This window comes from Coregonus clupeaformis, chromosome 23, assembly GCF_020615455.1.
Source record: "Coregonus clupeaformis isolate EN_2021a chromosome 23, ASM2061545v1, whole genome shotgun sequence".
NCBI lineage: Eukaryota > Metazoa > Chordata > Actinopteri > Salmoniformes > Salmonidae > Coregonus > Coregonus clupeaformis.
The window spans coordinates 47,075,942-47,096,593 of record NC_059214.1 but is presented as its reverse complement, the minus strand read 5'-3'; the positions used below and the strand labels follow the sequence as shown (position 1 = coordinate 47,096,593).

Sequence of the window (20,652 nt, the reverse complement as noted above, 5' to 3'; positions counted from 1 at the left end):
AGCTTGGTCGCAAATGGGTCTTCCAAATGGACAATGACCCCAAGCAGACTTCCAAAGTTGTGGCAAAATGGCTTAAGGACAACAAAGTCAAGGTATTGGAGTGGCCATCACAAAGCCCTGACCTCAATCCTATAGAAAATGTGTGGGCAGAACTGAAAAAGCGTGTGCGAGCAAGGAGGCCTACAAACCTGACTCAGTTACACCAGCTCTGTCAGGAGGAATGGGCCAAAATTCACCCAACTTATTGTGGGAAGCTTGTGGAAGGCTACCCGAAACGTTTGACCCAAGTTAAACAATTTAAAGGCAATGCTACCAAATACTAATTAAGTGTATGTAAACATCTGATCCACTGGGAATATGATGAAAGAAATAAAAGCTGAAATAAATCGTTCTCTCTACTATTATTCTGACATTTCACATTCTTAAAATAAAGTGGTGATCCTAACAGACCTAAAACAGGGAACGTTAACTAGGATTAAATGTCAGGAATTGTGAAAAACTGAGTTTAAATGTATTTGGCTAAGGTGTATGTAAACTTCCGAGTTCAACTGTAATATAACCAGTTGATATTACAGATTGTCTTCCACAATATAATATAACCAGTTGATATTACAGATTGTGTTCCATGATGTTATATAAATTAATCTTAAATGGCACTTTTTTATTGACTAATTATTTATATACTGTGTGTATTGCCCTATATATATATATATATATATATATATATATGGGGCAATTTAGCAATTAGGATTTGTTATCTGTAATGGTTATGATAAATTAAGCATTGTAAGCGATCTTTTGGTATATAGATAAATACACATTTGTTTCTAGTGCAGGCCTTGTTCTGAAAATATAATTTTTTAATTCTAGTACTCAACAAAAAAATAATTAGAGTTCTCGAACAGTCAAAATGTCTAATGCCCATCCTTATAATAAACCATATTAATTTATGATTGACTTTATCTGCTGCTGCACCTCTCTATTGTTTACCTGGAGATTGCTCTTACAAACCCCCCTAATGGTTAAGATTTGGGGAAGGTGTGCTGATCCTAGATCTGTGCCTATGGGCAACTTCTACCTGCAGCTGTCCTCAATACAAAACAAAGACGCATGTTTGTAATCAATCTCTCTTTACAGAAAATCGCCCAGAGCCTGAAGGAAGAGCAGATTAAGCTAATGGCCCACGAGTCCTCGTTCTCTGACGTGCAGCTTGAATACCCAGAGGGCAGGAGAGCCAGTAAGTCAGCGTTTACAAATGAAGGTGGAGAGGATTTTTTTTTCTTTCTAAGTTATGAATGGTCTTACTGTTGTACACTCCTACTCTCTTTCTGTTCCTTGCTTACAGGTAGGATAGACTCGTCCCGCTTGCAACCATCCATCTCTCCCGCTGACCTGCATGGCATGTGGTACCCCACAGTCAGACGGACGCTGGTCTGCTTATCCAAGCTCTACAGGTGTATAGATGTGAGGACTTGGCTTATCTGCCATTTGGCATGTTTACTCTTCCAAATATGAGATAATATAGGCATGACAAACGATACAGGCATATGAATGAATCATGAGCCTAGTCCATTGCATGATGGGAGTATTTGACCTGTCCTCCTGCTTTCCCTACACTGCTGTCCACCATGTTGTCCCTGTGTTAATGCCGTCCACCATGTTGTCCCTGTGTTGAGGCCGTCCACCATGTTGTCCCTGTGTTGAGGCCGTCCCCCATGTTGTCTCTGTGTTGATGCTGTCCTCCATGTTGTCCCTGTGTTGAGGCCGTCCACCATGTTGTCCCTGTGTTGAGGCCGTCCCCCATGTTGTCCCTGTGTTGATGCTGTCCACCATGTTGTCCCTGTGTTGATGCTGTCCTCCATGTTGTCCCTGTGTTGATGTTGTCCCCTGTGTTGATGCTGTCCACCATGTTGTCCCTGTGTTGATGTTGTCCCCCGTGTTGTCCCTGTGTTGATGTTGTCCCCCATGTTGTCCCTGTGTTGATGCTGTCCACCATGTTGTCCCTGTGTTGATGTTGTCCCTGTGTTGATGCTGTCCACCGTGTTGATGCTTTCCTCCATGTTGTCCCTGTGTTGATGCTGTCCTCCATGTTGTCCCTGTGTTGATGTTGTCCCTGTGTTGATGTTGTCCCCCGTGTGAGTGTTGGTTGTAAGTGTTAATATTGTGATGTAAGAAGGGCTATATAAAATAAAATGATGATGATTGATTGTCCCTGTGTTGATGTTGTCCCCCGTGTTGTCCCTGTGTTGATGCTGTCCTCCATGTTGTCCCTGTGTTGAGGCCGTCCACCATGTTGTCCCTGTGTTGAGGCCGTCCACCATGTTGTCCCTGTGTTGAGGCCGTCCCCCACGTTGTCCCTGTGTTGATGCTGTCCCCATGTTGTCCCTGTGTTGATGCTGTCCCCCATGTTGTCCCTGTGTTGATGTTGTCCCCCGTGTTGTCCCTGTGTTGATGCCGTCCCCCATGTTGTCCCTGTGTTGATGCCGTCCCCCATGTTGTCCCTGTGTTGATGCCGTCCCCCATGTTGTCCCTGTGTTGATGCTGTCCACCATGTTGTCCCTGTGTTGATGCTGTCCACCATGTTGTCCCTGTGTTGATGCTGTCCTCCATGTTGATGCTGTCCTCCATGTTGTCCCTGTGTTGATGCCGTCCTCCATGTTGATGCTGTCCACCATATTGTCCCTTTGTTGATGCTGTCCTCCATGTTGATGCCGTCCACCATGTTGTCCCTGTGTTGATGCTGTCCTCCATGTTGTCCCTGTGTTGATGCTGTCCTCCATGTTGTACCTGTGTTGATGCTGTCCTCCATGTTGTACCTGTGTTGATGTTGTCCCCCATGTTGTCCCTGTGTTGATGCTGTCCACCATGTTGTCCCTGTGTTGATGTTGTCCCTGTGTTGATGCTGTCCACCGTGTTGATGCTGTCCACCATGTTGTCCCTGTGTTGTTGTTGTCCCCCATGTTGTCCCTGTGTTGATGCTGTCCACCATGTTGTCCCTGTGTTGATGCTGTCCTCCATGTTGTCCCTGTGTTGATGTTGTCCCCTGTGTTGATGCTGTCCACCATGTTGTCCCTGTGTTGATGTTGTCCCCCGTGTTGTCCCTGTGTTGATGTTGTCCCCCATGTTGTCCCTGTGTTGATGCTGTCCACCATGTTGTCCCTGTGTTGATGTTGTCCCTGTGTTGATGCTGTCCACCGTGTTGATGCTTTCCTCCATGTTGTCCCTGTGTTGATGCTGTCCTCCATGTTGTCCCTATGTTGATGCTGTCCACCATGTTGTCCCTGTGTTAATGTTGTCCCCTGTGTTGTCCCTGTGTTGATGTTGTCCTCCGTGTTGTCCCTGTGTTGATGCCGTCCCCCATGTTGTCCCTGTGTTGATGTTGTCCCTGTGTTGATGTTGTCCCCCGTGTTGTCCCTGTGTTGATGTTGTCCCCCGTGTTGTCCCTGTGTTGATGCTGTCCACCATGTTGTCCCTATGTTGATGTTGTCCCTGTGTTGATGTTGTCCCCCGTGTTGTCCCTGTGTTGATGTTGTCCCCCATGTTGTCCCTGTGTTGATGCCGTCCCCCATGTTGTCCCTGTGTTGATGCTGTCCCCCATGTTGTCCCTGTGTTGATGCTGTCCACCATGTTGTCCCTGTGTTGATGCTGTCCACCATGTTGTCCCTGTGTTGATGCTGTCCTCCATGTTGTCCCTGTGTTGATGCTGTCCTCCATGTTGTACCTGTGTTGATGCCGTCCCCCATGTTGTCCCTGTGTTGATGTTGTCCCCCATGTTGTCCCTGTGTTGATGCTGTCCACCATGTTGTCCCTGTGTTGATGCTGTCCACCATGTTGTCCCTGTGTTGATGCTGTCCTCCATGTTGATGCTGTCCTCCATGTTGTCCCTGTGTTGATGCTGTCCTCCATGTTGATGCCGTCCACCATGTTGTCCCTGTGTTGATGCTGTCCTCCATGTTGTCCCTGTGTTGATGCTGTCCTCCATGTTGTACCTGTGTTGATGCTGTCCACCATGTTGTCCCTGTGTTGATGCTGTCCACCGTGTTGATGCTGTCCACCATGTTGTCCCTGTGTTGATGCTGTCCTCCATGTTGTACCTGTGTTGATGCTGTCCACCATGTTGTCCCTGTGTTGATGCTGTCCACCGTGTTGATGCTGTCCACCATGTTGTCCCTCTGTTGATGTTGATGCTGTCCTCCATGTTGTCCCTGTGTTGTTGTTGTCCCCCATGTTGTCCCTGTGTTGATGCTGTCCACCATGTTGTCCCTGTGTTGATGCTGTCCTCCATGTTGTCCCTGTGTTGATGTTGTCCCCTGTGTTGATGCTGTCCACCATGTTGTCCCTGTGTTGATGTTGTCCCCCGTGTTGTCCCTGTGTTGATGTTGTCCCCCATGTTGTCCCTGTGTTGATGCTGTCCCCCATGTTGTCCCTGTGTTGATGTTGTCCCTGTGTTGATGTTGTCCCCCGTGTTGTCCCTGTGTTGATGCTGTCCACCATGTTGTCCCTGTGTTGATGTTGTCCCCCGTGTTGTCCCTGTGTTGATGTTGTCCCCCATGTTGTCCCTGTGTTGATGCCGTCCCCCATGTTGTCCCTGTGTTGATGTTGTCCCTGTGTTGATGTTGTCCCCCGTGTTGTCCCTGTGTTGATGTTGTCCCCCGTGTTGTCCCTGTGTTGATGCTGTCCACCATGTTGTCCCTATGTTGATGTTGTCCCTGTGTTGATGTTGTCCCCCGTGTTGTCCCTGTGTTGATGTTGTCCCCCATGTTGTCCCTGTGTTGATGCCGTCCCCCATGTTGTCCCTGTGTTGATGCTGTCCCCCATGTTGTCCCTGTGTTGATGCTGTCCACCATGTTGTCCCTGTGTTGATGCTGTCCACCATGTTGTCCCTGTGTTGATGCTGACCTCCATGTTGTCCCTGTGTTGATGCTGTCCTCCATGTTGTACCTGTGTTGATGCCGTCCCCCATGTTGTCCCTGTGTTGATGCTGTCCCCCATGTTGTCCCTGTGTTGATGCTGTCCACCATGTTGTCCCTGTGTTGATGCTGTCCACCATGTTGTCCCTGTGTTGATGCTGTCCTCCATGTTGATGCTGTCCTCCATGTTGTCCCTGTGTTGATGCTGTCCTCCATGTTGATGCCGTCCACCATGTTGTCCCTGTGTTGATGCTGTCCTCCATGTTGTCCCTGTGTTGATGCTGTCCTCCATGTTGTACCTGTGTTGATGCTGTCCACCATGTTGTCCCTGTGTTGATGCTGTCCACCGTGTTGATGCTGTCCACCATGTTGTCCCTGTGTTGATGCTGTCCTCCATGTTGTACCTGTGTTGATGCTGTCCACCATGTTGTCCCTGTGTTGATGCTGTCCACCGTGTTGATGCTGTCCACCATGTTGTCCCTCTGTTGATGTTGATGCTGTCCTCCATGTTGTCCCTGTGTTGTTGTTGTCCCCCATGTTGTCCCTGTGTTGATGCTGTCCACCATGTTGTCCCTGTGTTGATGCTGTCCTCCATGTTGTCCCTGTGTTGATGTTGTCCCCTGTGTTGATGCTGTCCACCATGTTGTCCCTGTGTTGATGTTGTCCCCCGTGTTGTCCCTGTGTTGATGTTGTCCCCCATGTTGTCCCTGTGTTGATGCTGTCCACCATGTTGTCCCTGTGTTGATGTTGTCCCTGTGTTGATGCTGTCCACCGTGTTGATGCTTTCCTCCATGTTGTCCCTGTGTTGATGCTGTCCTCCATGTTGTACCTGTGTTGATGCCGTCCCCCATGTTGTCCCTGTGTTGATGCTGTCCCCCATGTTGTCCCTGTGTTGATGCTGTCCACCATGTTGTCCCTGTGTTGATGCTGTCCACCATGTTGTCCCTGTGTTGATGCTGTCCTCCATGTTGATGCTGTCCTCCATGTTGTCCCTGTGTTGATGCTGTCCTCCATGTTGATGCCGTCCACCATGTTGTCCCTGTGTTGATGCTGTCCTCCATGTTGTCCCTGTGTTGATGCTGTCCTCCATGTTGTACCTGTGTTGATGCTGTCCACCATGTTGTCCCTGTGTTGATGCTGTCCACCGTGTTGATGCTGTCCACCATGTTGTCCCTGTGTTGATGCTGTCCTCCATGTTGTACCTGTGTTGATGCTGTCCACCATGTTGTCCCTGTGTTGATGCTGTCCACCGTGTTGATGCTGTCCACCATGTTGTCCCTCTGTTGATGTTGATGCTGTCCTCCATGTTGTCCCTGTGTTGTTGTTGTCCCCCATGTTGTCCCTGTGTTGATGCTGTCCACCATGTTGTCCCTGTGTTGATGCTGTCCTCCATGTTGTCCCTGTGTTGATGTTGTCCCCTGTGTTGATGCTGTCCACCATGTTGTCCCTGTGTTGATGTTGTCCCCCGTGTTGTCCCTGTGTTGATGTTGTCCCCCATGTTGTCCCTGTGTTGATGCTGTCCACCATGTTGTCCCTGTGTTGATGTTGTCCCTGTGTTGATGCTGTCCACCGTGTTGATGCTTTCCTCCATGTTGTCCCTGTGTTGATGCTGTCCTCCATGTTGTCCCTGTGTTGATGTTGTCCCTATGTTGATGCTGTCCACCATGTTGTCCCTGTGTTAATGTTGTCCCCTGTGTTGTCCCTCTGTTGATGTTGTCCTCCGTGTTGTCCCTGTGTTGATGCTGTCCTCCATGTTGTCCCTGTGTTGGTGTGTTCCCTGTGTTGATGCTGTCCACCATGTTGTCCCTGTGTTGATGCTGTCCTCCATGTTGTACCTGTGTTGAAGTTGTCCCCTGTGTTGATGCTGTCCACCATGTTGTCCCTGTGTTGATGTTGTCCCCCGTGTTGTCCCTGTGTTGATGCTGTCAACCATGTTGTCCCTGTGTTGATGCTGTCCACCATGTTGTCCCTGTGTTGATGTTGTCCCTGTGTTGATGCTGTCCACCATGTTGTCCCTGTGTTGATGTTGTCCCTGTGTTGATGCTGTCCACCGTGTTGATGCTGTCCACCATGTTGTCCCTCTGTTGATGTTGATGCTGTCCTCCATGTTGTCCCTGTGTTGTTGTTGTCCCCCATGTTGTCCCTGTGTTGATGCTGTCCACCATGTTGTCCCTGTGTTGATGCTGTCCTCCATGTTGTCCCTGTGTTGATGTTGTCCCCTGTGTTGATGCTGTCCACCATGTTGTCCCTGTGTTGATGTTGTCCCCCGTGTTGTCCCTGTGTTGATGTTGTCCCCATGTTGTCCCTGTGTTGATGCTGTCCACCATGTTGTCCCTGTGTTGATGTTGTCCCTGTGTTGATGCTGTCCACCGTGTTGATGCTTTCCTCCATGTTGTCCCTGTGTTGATGCTGTCCTCCATGTTGTCCCTGTGTTGATGTTGTCCCTATGTTGATGCTGTCCACCATGTTGTCCCGGTGTTAATGTTGTCCCCTGTGTTGTCCCTCTGTTGATGTTGTCCTCCGTGTTGTCCCTGTGTTGATGCTGTCCTCCATGTTGTCCCTGTGTTGGTGTGTTCCCTGTGTTGATGCTGTCCACCATGTTGTCCCTGTGTTGATGCTGTCCTCCATGTTGTACCTGTGTTGATGTTGTCCCCTGTGTTGATGCTGTCCACCATGTTGTCCCTGTGTTGATGTTGTCCCCCGTGTTGTCCCTGTGTTGATGCTGTCAACCATGTTGTCCCTGTGTTGATGCTGTCCACCATGTTGTCCCTGTGTTGATGTTGTCCCTGTGTTGATGCTGTCCACCATGTTGATGTTGTCCCCTGTGTTGTCCCAGTGTTGATGTTGTCCTTTGTGTTGTCACTGTGTTGATGCTGTCCACCATGTTGTCCCTGTGTTGTTGTCCCTGTGTTGATGTTGTCCCCCGTGTTGTCCCTGTGTTGATGTTGTCCCCCGTGTTGTCCCTGTGTTGATGCTGTCCACCATGTTGTCCCTATGTTGATGTTGTCCCTGTGTTGATGCTGTCCACCATGTTGATGCTGGCCTCCATGTTGTCCCTGTGTTGATGTTGTCCCCTGTGTTGATGCTGTCCCCCGTGTTGTCCCTGTGTTGATGTTGTCCCTGTGTTGATGCTGTCCTCCATGTTGTCCCTGTGTTGATGCTGTCCACCATGTTGTCCCTGTGTTGATGTTGTCCCTGTGTTGATGCTGTCCACCGTGTTGATGCTATCCACCATGTTGTCCCTGTGTTGATGCTGTCCTCCATGTTGTCCCTGTGTTGATGTTGTCCCTGTGTTGATGCTGTCCACCATGTTGTCATTCTGTTGATGTTGTCCCCTGTGTTGTCCCTGTGTTGTTGTCCCCCGTGTTGTCCCTGTGTTGATGTTGTTCCCCTTTTTTGTCCCTGTGTTGATGTTGTCCCCCGTGTTGTCCCTGTGTTGATGCTGTCCCCCATGTTGTCCCTGTGTTGATGCTGTCCACCATGTTGTCCCTGTGTTGATGCTGTCCACCATGTTGTCCCTGTGTTGATGCTGACCTCCATGTTGTCCCTGTGTTGATGCTGTCCTCCATGTTGTACCTGTGTTGATGCCGTCCCCCATGTTGTCCCTGTGTTGATGCTGTCCCCCATGTTGTCCCTGTGTTGATGCTGTCCACCATGTTGTCCCTGTGTTGATGCTGTCCACCATGTTGTCCCTGTGTTGATGCTGTCCTCCATGTTGATGCTGTCCTCCATGTTGTCCCTGTGTTGATGCTGTCCTCCATGTTGATGCCGTCCACCATGTTGTCCCTGTGTTGATGCTGTCCTCCATGTTGTCCCTGTGTTGATGCTGTCCTCCATGTTGTACCTGTGTTGATGCTGTCCACCATGTTGTCCCTGTGTTGATGCTGTCCACCGTGTTGATGCTGTCCACCATGTTGTCCCTGTGTTGATGCTGTCCTCCATGTTGTACCTGTGTTGATGCTGTCCACCATGTTGTCCCTGTGTTGATGCTGTCCACCGTGTTGATGCTGTCCACCATGTTGTCCCTCTGTTGATGTTGATGCTGTCCTCCATGTTGTCCCTGTGTTGTTGTTGTCCCCCATGTTGTCCCTGTGTTGATGCTGTCCACCATGTTGTCCCTGTGTTGATGCTGTCCTCCATGTTGTCCCTGTGTTGATGTTGTCCCCTGTGTTGATGCTGTCCACCATGTTGTCCCTGTGTTGATGTTGTCCCCCGTGTTGTCCCTGTGTTGATGTTGTCCCCCATGTTGTCCCTGTGTTGATGCTGTCCACCATGTTGTCCCTGTGTTGATGTTGTCCCTGTGTTGATGCTGTCCACCGTGTTGATGCTTTCCTCCATGTTGTCCCTGTGTTGATGCTGTCCTCCATGTTGTCCCTGTGTTGATGTTGTCCCTATGTTGATGCTGTCCACCATGTTGTCCCTGTGTTAATGTTGTCCCCTGTGTTGTCCCTCTGTTGATGTTGTCCTCCGTGTTGTCCCTGTGTTGATGCTGTCCTCCATGTTGTCCCTGTGTTGGTGTGTTCCCTGTGTTGATGCTGTCCACCATGTTGTCCCTGTGTTGATGCTGTCCTCCATGTTGTACCTGTGTTGAAGTTGTCCCCTGTGTTGATGCTGTCCACCATGTTGTCCCTGTGTTGATGTTGTCCCCCGTGTTGTCCCTGTGTTGATGCTGTCAACCATGTTGTCCCTGTGTTGATGCTGTCCACCATGTTGTCCCTGTGTTGATGTTGTCCCTGTGTTGATGCTGTCCACCATGTTGTCCCTGTGTTGATGTTGTCCCTGTGTTGATGCTGTCCACCGTGTTGATGCTGTCCACCATGTTGTCCCTCTGTTGATGTTGATGCTGTCCTCCATGTTGTCCCTGTGTTGTTGTTGTCCCCCATGTTGTCCCTGTGTTGATGCTGTCCACCATGTTGTCCCTGTGTTGATGCTGTCCTCCATGTTGTCCCTGTGTTGATGTTGTCCCCTGTGTTGATGCTGTCCACCATGTTGTCCCTGTGTTGATGTTGTCCCCCGTGTTGTCCCTGTGTTGATGTTGTCCCCCATGTTGTCCCTGTGTTGATGCTGTCCACCATGTTGTCCCTGTGTTGATGTTGTCCCTGTGTTGATGCTGTCCACCGTGTTGATGCTTTCCTCCATGTTGTCCCTGTGTTGATGCTGTCCTCCATGTTGTCCCTGTGTTGATGTTGTCCCTATGTTGATGCTGTCCACCATGTTGTCCCGGTGTTAATGTTGTCCCCTGTGTTGTCCCTCTGTTGATGTTGTCCTCCGTGTTGTCCCTGTGTTGATGCTGTCCTCCATGTTGTCCCTGTGTTGGTGTGTTCCCTGTGTTGATGCTGTCCACCATGTTGTCCCTGTGTTGATGCTGTCCTCCATGTTGTACCTGTGTTGATGTTGTCCCCTGTGTTGATGCTGTCCACCATGTTGTCCCTGTGTTGATGTTGTCCCCCGTGTTGTCCCTGTGTTGATGCTGTCAACCATGTTGTACCTGTGTTGATGCTGTCCACCATGTTGTCCCTGTGTTGATGTTGTCCCTGTGTTGATGCTGTCCACCATGTTGATGTTGTCCCCTGTGTTGTCCCAGTGTTGATGTTGTCCTTTGTGTTGTCACTGTGTTGATGCTGTCCACCATGTTGTCCCTGTGTTGATGTTGTCCCCCGTGTTGTCCCTGTGTTGATGTTGTCCCCCGTGTTGTCCCTGTGTTGATGCTGTCCACCATGTTGTCCCTATGTTGATGTTGTCCCTGTGTTGATGCTGTCCACCATGTTGATGCTGGCCTCCATGTTGTCCCTGTGTTGATGTTGTCCCCTGTGTTGATGCTGTCCCCCGTGTTGTCCCTGTGTTGATGTTGTCCCTGTGTTGATGCTGTCCTCCATGTTGTCCCTGTGTTGATGCTGTCCACCATGTTGTCCCTGTGTTGATGTTGTCCCTGTGTTGATGCTGTCCACCGTGTTGATGCTATCCACCATGTTGTCCCTGTGTTGATGCTGTCCTCCATGTTGTCCCTGTGTTGATGTTGTCCCTGTGTTGATGCTGTCCACCATGTTGTCATTGTGTTGATGTTGTCCCCTGTGTTGTCCCTGTGTTGATGTTGTCCCCCGTGTTGTCCCTGTGTTGATGTTGTTCCCCTTTTTTGTCCCTGTGTTGATGTTGTCCCCCGTGTTGTCCCTGTGTTGATGCTGTCCACCATGTTGTCATTGTGTTGATGTTGTCCCCTGTGTTGTCCCTGTGTTGATGTTGTCCCCCGTGTTGTCCCTGTGTTGATGTTGTCCCCCGTGTTGTCCCTGTGTTGATGCTGTCCACCATGTTGTCCCTATGTTGATGTTGTCCCTGTGTTGATGCTGTCCACCATGTTGATGCTGGCCTCCATGTTGTCCCTGTGTTGATGTTGTCCCCTGTGTTGATGCTGTCCCCCGTGTTGTCCCTGTGTTGATGTTGTCCCTGTGTTGATGCTGTCCTCCATGTTGTCCCTGTGTTGATGCTGTCCTCCGTGTTGATGCTGTCTACCATGTTTACCCTGTGTTGTTGTCCCTGTGTTGATGTTGTCCCCTGTGTTGTCCCTGTGTTGATGTTGTCCTCCGTGTTGATGCTGTCTACCATGTTTACCCTGTGTTGTTGTCCCTGTGTTGTTGTTGTCCCCCATGTTGTCCCTGTGTTGATGCTGTCCACCATGTTGTCCCTGTGTTGATGCTGCCCTCCATGTTGTCCCTGTGTTGATGTTGTCCCCTGTGTTGATGCTGTCCACCATGTTGTCCCTGTGTTGATGTTGTCCCCCGTGTTGTCCCTGTGTTGATATTGTCCCCCATGTTGTCCCTGTGTTGATGCTGTCCACCATGTTGTCCCTGTGTTGATGTTGTCCCTGTGTTGATGCTGTCCACCGTGTTGATGCTTTCCTCCATGTTGTCCCTGTGTTGATGCTGTCCTCCATGTTGTCCCTGTGTTGATGTTGTCCCTATGTTGATGCTGTCCACCATGTTGTCCCTGTGTTAATGTTGTCCCCTGTGTTGTCCCTGTGTTGATGTTGTCCTCTGTGTTGTCCCTGTGTTGATGCTGTCCTCCATGTTGTCCCTGTGTTGATGTTGTCCCTGTGTTGATGCTGTCCACCATGTTGTCCCTGTGTTGATGCTGTCCTCCATGTTGTACCTGTGTTGATGTTGTCCCCTGTGTTGATGCTGTCCACCATGTTGTCCCTGTGTTGATGTTGTCCCTGTGTTGATGCTGTCCACCATGTTGTCCCTATGTTGATGTTGTCCCTGTGTTGAATCTGTCCACCGTGTTGATGTAATCCACCATGTTGTCCCTGTGTTGATGCTGTCCTTCATGTTTTCCCTGTGTTGATGTTGTCCCTGTGTTGATGCTGTCCACCATGTTGTCCCTGTGTTGATGTTGTCCCCTGTGTTGTCCCTTTGTTGATGTTGTCCTTTGTGTTGTCCCTGTGTTGATGCTGTCCACCATGTGTTCCCTGTGTTGTTGTCCCTGTGTTGATGTTGTCCCCCGTGTTGTCCCTGTGTTGATGTTGTCCCCCGTGTTGTCCCTGTGTTGATGCTGTCCACCATGTTGTCCCTATGTTGATGTTGTCCCTGTGTTGATGCTGTCCACCATGTTGATGCTGGCCTCCATGTTGTCCCTGTGTTGATGTTGTCCCCTGTGTTGATGCTGTCCCCCGTGTTGTCCCTGTGTTGATGCTGTCCCCATGTTGTCCCTGTGTTGATGCTGTCCTCCATGTTGTCCCTGTGTTGATGCTGTCCACCATGTTGTCCCTGTGTTGATGTTGTCCCTGTGTTGATGCTGTCCACCGTGTTGATGCTGTCCACCATGTTGTCCATGTGTTGATGCTGTCCTCCATGTTGTCCCTGTGTTGATGTTGTCCCTGTGTTGATGCTGTCCACCATGTTGTCACTGTGTTGATGTTGTCCCCTGTGTTGTCCCTGTGTTGATGTTGTCCTCCGTGTTGTCCCTGTGTTGATGCTGTCTACCATGTTTACCCTGTGTTGTTGTCCCTGTGTTTATGTTGTCCCCCGTGTTGTCCCTGTGTTGATGTTGTCCCCCGTGTTGTCCCTGTGTTGATGCTGTCCACCATGTTGTCCCTATGTTGATGTTGTCCCTGTGTTGATGCTGTCCGCCATGTTGTCCCTGTGTTGATGTTGTCCCTGTGTTGATGCTGTCCACCATGTTGTCCCTGTGTTGATGTTGTCCCTGTGTTGATGCTGTCCACCATGTTGTCCCTGTGTTGATGCTGTCCACCATGTTGTCCCTGTGTTGATGCCGTCCCCCATGTTGTCCCTGTGTTGATGTTGTCCCCCGTGTTGTCCCTGTGTTGATGCTGTCCACCATATTGTCCCTGTGTTGATGCTGTCCACCATGTTGTCCCTGTGTTGATGTTGTCCCTGTGTTGAGGCCGTCCACCATCTTGTCCCTGTGTTGATGCTGTCCACCATGTTGTCCCTGTGTTGATGCTGTCCACCATGTTGTCCCTGTGTTGATGCCGTCCTCCATGTTGATGCATGGGATCTGTTGTCCCTCCAGAGAGCAGTCTTCCAGGGCTTATCTCAAGAGGCTTTATCTGGCTGCATCCACTCCCTGCTCAAAGCCTCTGATGTCATCCTCAAGAACAAGGTTGGTGCAGATTTATTTCAGGCACAAGACAATGCAATGCACGTAATGCGTTACGTTATACACTCAGTGGCCAGTTTATTAGGTACACCACCCCGTTCCCGAAAAATGGTTTGCTTCAACAGACAGTGAGTTACATAGCAGTGGCTTGCTATATTAAAGCAGGCAGACAGGCATCAAGGCATTCACTTACTGTTCGATTGTACGTTAGAATGGGCAAAACGAGTGACCTAAGTGACTTTGAGCGTGGTGTGATCGTCGGTGCCAGGCGTTCCAGTAACTGAGAAACACTGTTCTCCTGGGCGTTTCACGCACGACAGTGTCTAGGGTTTACAGAGAATGGTGCAACAAACAAAAAAACATCTAGTCAGCAGCAGTCCTTTTGGGTGAAAACAGCTCGTTGATGAGCGGTCGAAGGAGAATGGCAAGAATGGTGCAAGTTAACAGGCGGTCCACAAACAGGCAAATAACGGCGCAGTACAACAGTGTTGTGCAGAACGGCATCTCAGAACGCACAACTCGTCGATCCTTGTCACGGACGGGCTATTGCAGCAGACCACCACACCGGGTTCCACTCCTATCAGCTAAAAACAAGAAGAAGCGGCTCCATTGGACAAGCGATCACGAACACTGGACAATTGAGGACTGGAAAAACCATTGCCTGATCCGACAAATCCCGGTTCCTGTTGCGTCATGCCTGATGGCAGAGTTAGGATTTGTCATAAGAAGCGTGAGTCCATGACCCATCCTGCCTAGTGTCAACAGTACAGGCTGGTGGCGGTGGTGTAATGGTGTTTCCATTCCCCGCAGAATTCAGGTTGTTCTGGAGGCCAAGGGCGGTCTGACCCGGTACTAGATGGGTATACCTAATAAACTGGCCACTGAGTGTACATTTCTGACTGTAAAGGTTGTCATTCCAAAACAACTGTAGCCTTACCATTCACCTGTTCACCTTTTTTCTTCTTCTGTAGAAATGGGTCAATACTGGTTTTCCTTTTGGGGAAAAGGTTAACGTTTTAATATTCAAGATGTTATAGTTACCGGTATGGTTTCATCTTGTGCAGACGCAGGTAGACGGTCAGCTGTTTCTGATAAAACACCTGCTGATCATGAGGGAACAGATCGCCCCATTTCACACAGACTTTGCCATCAAGGAGATCTCTCTGGACCTGAAGAGAACCAGAGGTGAGGTGATGATGAGGAGGAGGAAGAGAAGACGTTCCTTAAAACCTGTCAAACATTAGGATGGCCGTTGTGTCCATATACACACATGGCTATTATAATAGTGTTAATAACTAGAGTTGCTGTATAGACCTCCGTAGCTGTCGGTAGAAGTGCTCCTGTTCTGGTACTCATTTCAACCAAGGGCAGATTTAATTTGTAACACTAGAGAGCACTCTAATCCTTCTTCAGCAAGATCAATCTTTTCTTTTTCAAATCAGATGCTGCCTTCAAAATGATGAACCCCAAATCTGTACCTAGTTTCTTCAGACTCAACAGCCACAACGCCATCCTAGAATTTCTCTTAGAGGTAAAGTTTTTGATTTAGTTTAAATATAATATACACATATAGGACCAGGAGTTTCTATGTCAGGAACTATATGTAATTTGAGAGATCCCTCATCTACAGTACCACGTCTAGTAACTAACTAACTAACTAACCTCTGACTGTTGGACCTCATCTACAGTACCACGTCTAGTAACTAACTAACTAACTAACCTCTCACTGTTGGACCTCATCTACAGTACCACGTCTAGTAACTAACTAACTAACCTCTGACTGTTGGACCACATCTACAGTACCACGTCTAGTAACTAACTAACCTCTATCTCTCTGTTGGACCTCATCTACAGTACCACGTCTAGTAACTAACTAACCTCTCTCTCTGTTGGACCACATCTACAGTACCATGTCTAGTAACTAACTAACTAACCTCTGACTGTTGGACCTCATCTACAGTACCACATCTAGTAACTAACTAACTAACCTCTGACTGTTGGACCTCATCTACAGTACCACGTCTAGTAACTAACTAACCTCTGACTGTTGGACCTCATCTACAGTACCACGTCTAGTAACTAACTAACCTCTCTCTGTGTTGGACCTCATCTACAGTACCACGTCTAGTAACTAACTAACTAACCTCTGACTGTTGGACCTCATCTACAGTACCACGTCTAGTAACTAACTAACCTCTCTCTGTGTTGGACCTCATCTACAGTACCACGTCTAGTAACTAACTAACTAACCTCTGACTGTTGGACCTCATCTACAGTACCACGTCTAGTAACTAACTAACCTCTCTCTGTGTTGGACCTCATCTACAGTACCACGTCTAGTAACTAACTAACTAGCCTCTGACTGTTGGACCTCATCTACAGTACCACGTCTAGTAACTAACTAACTAACCTCTGACTGTTGGACCTCATCTACAGTACCACGTCTAGTAACTAACTAACTAACCTCTGACTGTTGGACCACATCTACAGTACCACGTCTAGTAACTAACTAACTAACCTCTGACTGTTGGACCTCATCTACAGTACCACGTCTAGTAACTAACTAACCTCTATCTCTCTGTTGGACCTCATCTACAGTACCATGTCTAGTAACTAACTAACTAACTAACCTCTGACTGTTGGACCTCATCTACAGTACCACGTCTAGTAACTAACTAACTAACCTCTGACTGTTGGACCTCATCTACAGTACCACGTCTAGTAACTAACTAACTAACCTCTCACTGTTGGACCTCATCTACAGTACCACGTCTAGTAACTAACTAACTAACCTCTAACTGTGGGACCTCATCTACAGTACCACGTCTAGTAACTAACTAACCTCTGACTGTTGAACCACATCTACAGTACCACGTCTAGTAACTAACTAACCTCTGACTGTTGGACCTCATCTACAGTACCACGTCTAGTAACTAACTAACCTCTCACTGTTGGACCACATCTACAGTACCACGTCTAGTAACTAACTAACTAACCTCTGACTGTTGGACCTCATCTACAGTACCATGTCTAGTAACTAACTAACTAACCTCTCACTGTTGGACCTCATCTACAGTACCACGTCTAGTAACTAACTAACTAACCTCTGACTGTTGGACCACATCTACAGTACCACATCTAGTAACTAACTAACTAACTAACCTCTGACTGTTGGACCTCATCTACAGTACCACGTCTAGTAACTAACTAACTAACCTCTGATGTTGGACCACATCTACAGTACCACGTCTAGTAACTAACTAACTAACCTCTAACTGTTGGACCTCATCTACAGTACCACGTCTAGTAACTAACTAACTAACCTCTCACTGTTGGACCTCATCTACAGTACCACGTCTAGTAACTAACTAACTAACCTCTGACTGTTGGACCTCATCTACAGTACCACGTCTAGTAACTAACTAACTAACCTCTGACTGTTGAACCACATCTACAGTACCACGTCTAGTAACTAACTAACCTCTGACTGTTGAACCTCATCTACAGTACCACGTCTAGTAACTAACTAACCTCTGACTGTTGAACCACATCTACAGTACCACGTCTAGTAACTAACTAACTAACCTCTCACTGTTGGACCTCATCTACAGTACCATGTCTAGTAACTAACTAACTAACTAACCTCTGACTGTTGGACCTCATCTACAGTACCATGTCTAGTAACTAACTAACTAACCTCTAACTGTGGGACCTCATCTACAGTACCACGTCTAGTAACTAACTAACTAACCTCTGACTGTTGGACCTCATCTACAGTACCACGTCTAGTAACTAACTAACTAACCTCTGACTGTTGGACCTCATCTACAGTACCATGTCTAGTAACTAACTAACTAACCTCTCACTGTTGGACCTCATCTACAGTACCATGTCTAGTAACTAACTAACTAACTAACCTCTGACTGTTGGACCTCATCTACAGTACCATGTCTAGTAACTAACTAACTAACCTCTAACTGTGGGACCTCATCTACAGTACCACGTCTAGTAACTAACTAACCTCTGACTGTTGGACCACATCTACAGTACCACGTCTAGTAACTAACTAACCTCTGACTGTTGGACCACATCTACAGTACCACGTCTAGTAACTAACTAACCTCTGACTGTTGGACCACATCTACAGTACCACGTCTAGTAACTAACTAACCTCTGACTGTTGGACCTCATCTACAGTACCACGTCTAGTAACTAACTAACTAACCTCTGACTGTTGGACCACATCTACAGTACCATGTCTAGTAACTAACTAACTAACCTCTCACTGTTGGACCTCATCTACATTACCACGTCTAGTAACTAACTAACTAACCTCTCACTGTTGGACCTCATCTACAGTACCATGTCTAGTAACTAACTAACTAACTAACCTCTGACTGTTGGACCACATCTACAGTACCATGTCTAGTAACTAACTAACTAACCTCTGACTGTTGGACCTCATCTACAGTACCACGTCTAGTAACTAACTAACTAACCTCTGACTGTTGGACCTCATCTACAGTACCACGTCTATTAACTAACTAACTAACCTCTGACTGTTGGACCTCATCTACAGTACCACGTCTAGTAACTAACTAACTAACCTCTAACTGTGGGACCTCATCTACAGTACCATGTCTAGTAACTAACTAACTAACCTCTCACTGTTGGACCTCATCTACAGTACCACGTCTAGTAACTAACTAACTAACCTATGACTGTTGGACCTCATCTACAGTACCACGTCTAGTAACTAACTAACTAACCTCTCTCACTGTTGGACCTCATCTACAGTACCACGTCTAGTAACTAACTAACTAACCTCTGACTGTTGGACCTCATCTACAGTACCACGTCTAGTAACTAACTAACCTCTGACTGTTGGACCTCATCTACAGTACCACGTCTAGTAACTAACTAACTAACCTCTCACTGTTGGACCTCATCTACAGTACCATGTCTAGTAACTAACTAACTAACCTCTCTCACTGTTGGACCTCATCTACAGTACCACGTCTAGTAACTAACTAACTAACCTCTCACTGTTGGACCTCATCTACAGTACCACGTCTAGTAACTAACTAACTAACTAACTAACTAACTAACTAACTAACCTCTCACTGTTGGACATCATCTACAGTACCACGTCTAGTAACTAACTAACCTCTGACTGTTGGACCACATCTACAGTACCACGTCTAGTAACTAACTAACTAACCTCTAACTGTTGGACCTCATCTACAGTACCACGTCTAGTAACTAACTAACCTCTGACTGTTGGACCACATCTACAGTACCACGTCTAGTAACTAACTAACTAACCTCTAACTGTTGGACCTCATCTACAGTACCACGTCTAGTAACTAACTAACTAACCTCTCACTGTTGGACCTCATCTACAGTACCACGTCTAGTAACTAACTAACTAACCTCTAACTGTTGGACCTCATCTACAGTACCACGTCTAGTAACTAACTAACTAACCTCTGACTGTTGGACCACATCTACAGTACCACGTCTAGTAACTAACTAACTAACCTCTGACTGTTGGACCACATCTACAGTACCATGTCTAGTAACTAACTAACCTCTGACTGTTGGACCTCATCTACAGTACCATGTCTAGTAACTAACTAACTAACCTCTCTCTCTCTGTTGGACCTCATCTACAGTACCACGTCTAGTAACTAACTAACTAACTAACCTCTGACTGTTGGACCTCATCTACAGTACCATGTCTAGTAACTAACTAACTAACCTCTGACTGTTGGACCTCATCTACAGTACCATGTCTAGTAACTAACTAACTAACCTCTCTCTCTCTGTTGGACCTCATCTACAGTACCACGTCTAGTAACTAACTAACTAACCTCTAACTGTGGGACCTCATCTACAGTACCACGTCTAGTAACTAACTAACTAACTAACCTCTAACTGTGGGACCTCATCTACAGTACCACGTCTAGTAACTAACTAACCTCTGACTGTTGGACCTCATCTACAGTACCACGTCTAGTAACTAACTAACTAACCTCTGACTGTTGGACCTCATCTACAGTACCACGTCTAGTAACTAACTAACTAACCTCTGACTGTTGGACCTCATCTACAGTACCACGTCTAGTAACTAACTAACTAACTAACTAACCTCTGACTGTTGGACCTCATCTACAGTACCACGTCTAGTAACTAACTAACTAACCTCTGACTGTTGGACCTCATCTACAGTACCACGTCTAGTAACTAACTAACTAACCTCTGACTGTTGGACCTCATCTACAGTACCACGTCTAGTAACTAACTAACTAACCTCTGACTGTTGGACCTCATCTACAGTACCACGTCTAGTAACTAACTAACCTCTGACTGTTGGACCACATCTACAGTACCACGTCTAGTAACTAACTAACCTCTGACTGTTGGACCACATCTACAGTACCACGTCTAGTAACTAACTAACTAACCTCTCACTGTTGGACCTCATCTACAGTACCACGTCTAGTAACTAACTAACTAACTAACTAACTAACCTCTGACTGTTGGACCTTATCTACAGTACCACGTCTAGTAACTAACTAACTAACCTCTGACTGTTGGACCTCATCTACAGTACCACGTCTAGTAACTAACTAACCTCTGACTGTGGGACCTCATCTACAGTACCACATCTAGTAACTAACTAACTAACCTCTGACTGTTGGACCTCATCTACAGTACCACGTCTAGTAACTAACTAACCTCTGACTGTTGGACCTCATCTACAGTACCACGTCTAGTAACTAACTAACTAACCTCTCTCTGTTGGACCTCATCTACAGTACCACGTCTAGTAACTAACTAACTAACCTCTGACTGTTGGACCACATCTACAGTACCATGTCTAGTAACTAACTAACTAACCTCTGACTGTTGGACCTCATCTACAGTACCATGTCTAGTAACTAACTAACTAACCTCTCTCTCTCTGTTGGACCTCATCTACAGTACCACGTCTAGTAACTAACTAACTAACTAACCTCTAACTGTGGGACCTCATCTACAGTACCACGTCTAGTAACTAACTAACTAACTAACCTCTAACTGTGGGACCTCATCTACAGTACCACGTCTAGTAACTAACTAACCT

General features: G+C 47.4%; 1 protein-coding gene across 1 annotated transcript in view; it reads left to right on the top strand.

Annotated features, from left to right (window-relative positions):
• The window catches only part of LOC121536374 (conserved oligomeric Golgi complex subunit 3), a 48,443-nt gene that overhangs the window by 21,290 nt on the left and 6,501 nt on the right, over window positions 1–20,652 (top strand). Inside the window, exons 14-18 of the mRNA XM_045206472.1 lie at window positions 1,138–1,237; window positions 1,346–1,464; window positions 13,437–13,526; window positions 14,588–14,708; window positions 14,966–15,054. Of these exons, the coding sequence (XP_045062407.1) occupies window positions 1,138–1,237; window positions 1,346–1,464; window positions 13,437–13,526; window positions 14,588–14,708; window positions 14,966–15,054 (519 nt within the window). The remainder of the gene's footprint in view (window positions 1–1,137; window positions 1,238–1,345; window positions 1,465–13,436; window positions 13,527–14,587; window positions 14,709–14,965; window positions 15,055–20,652) is intronic.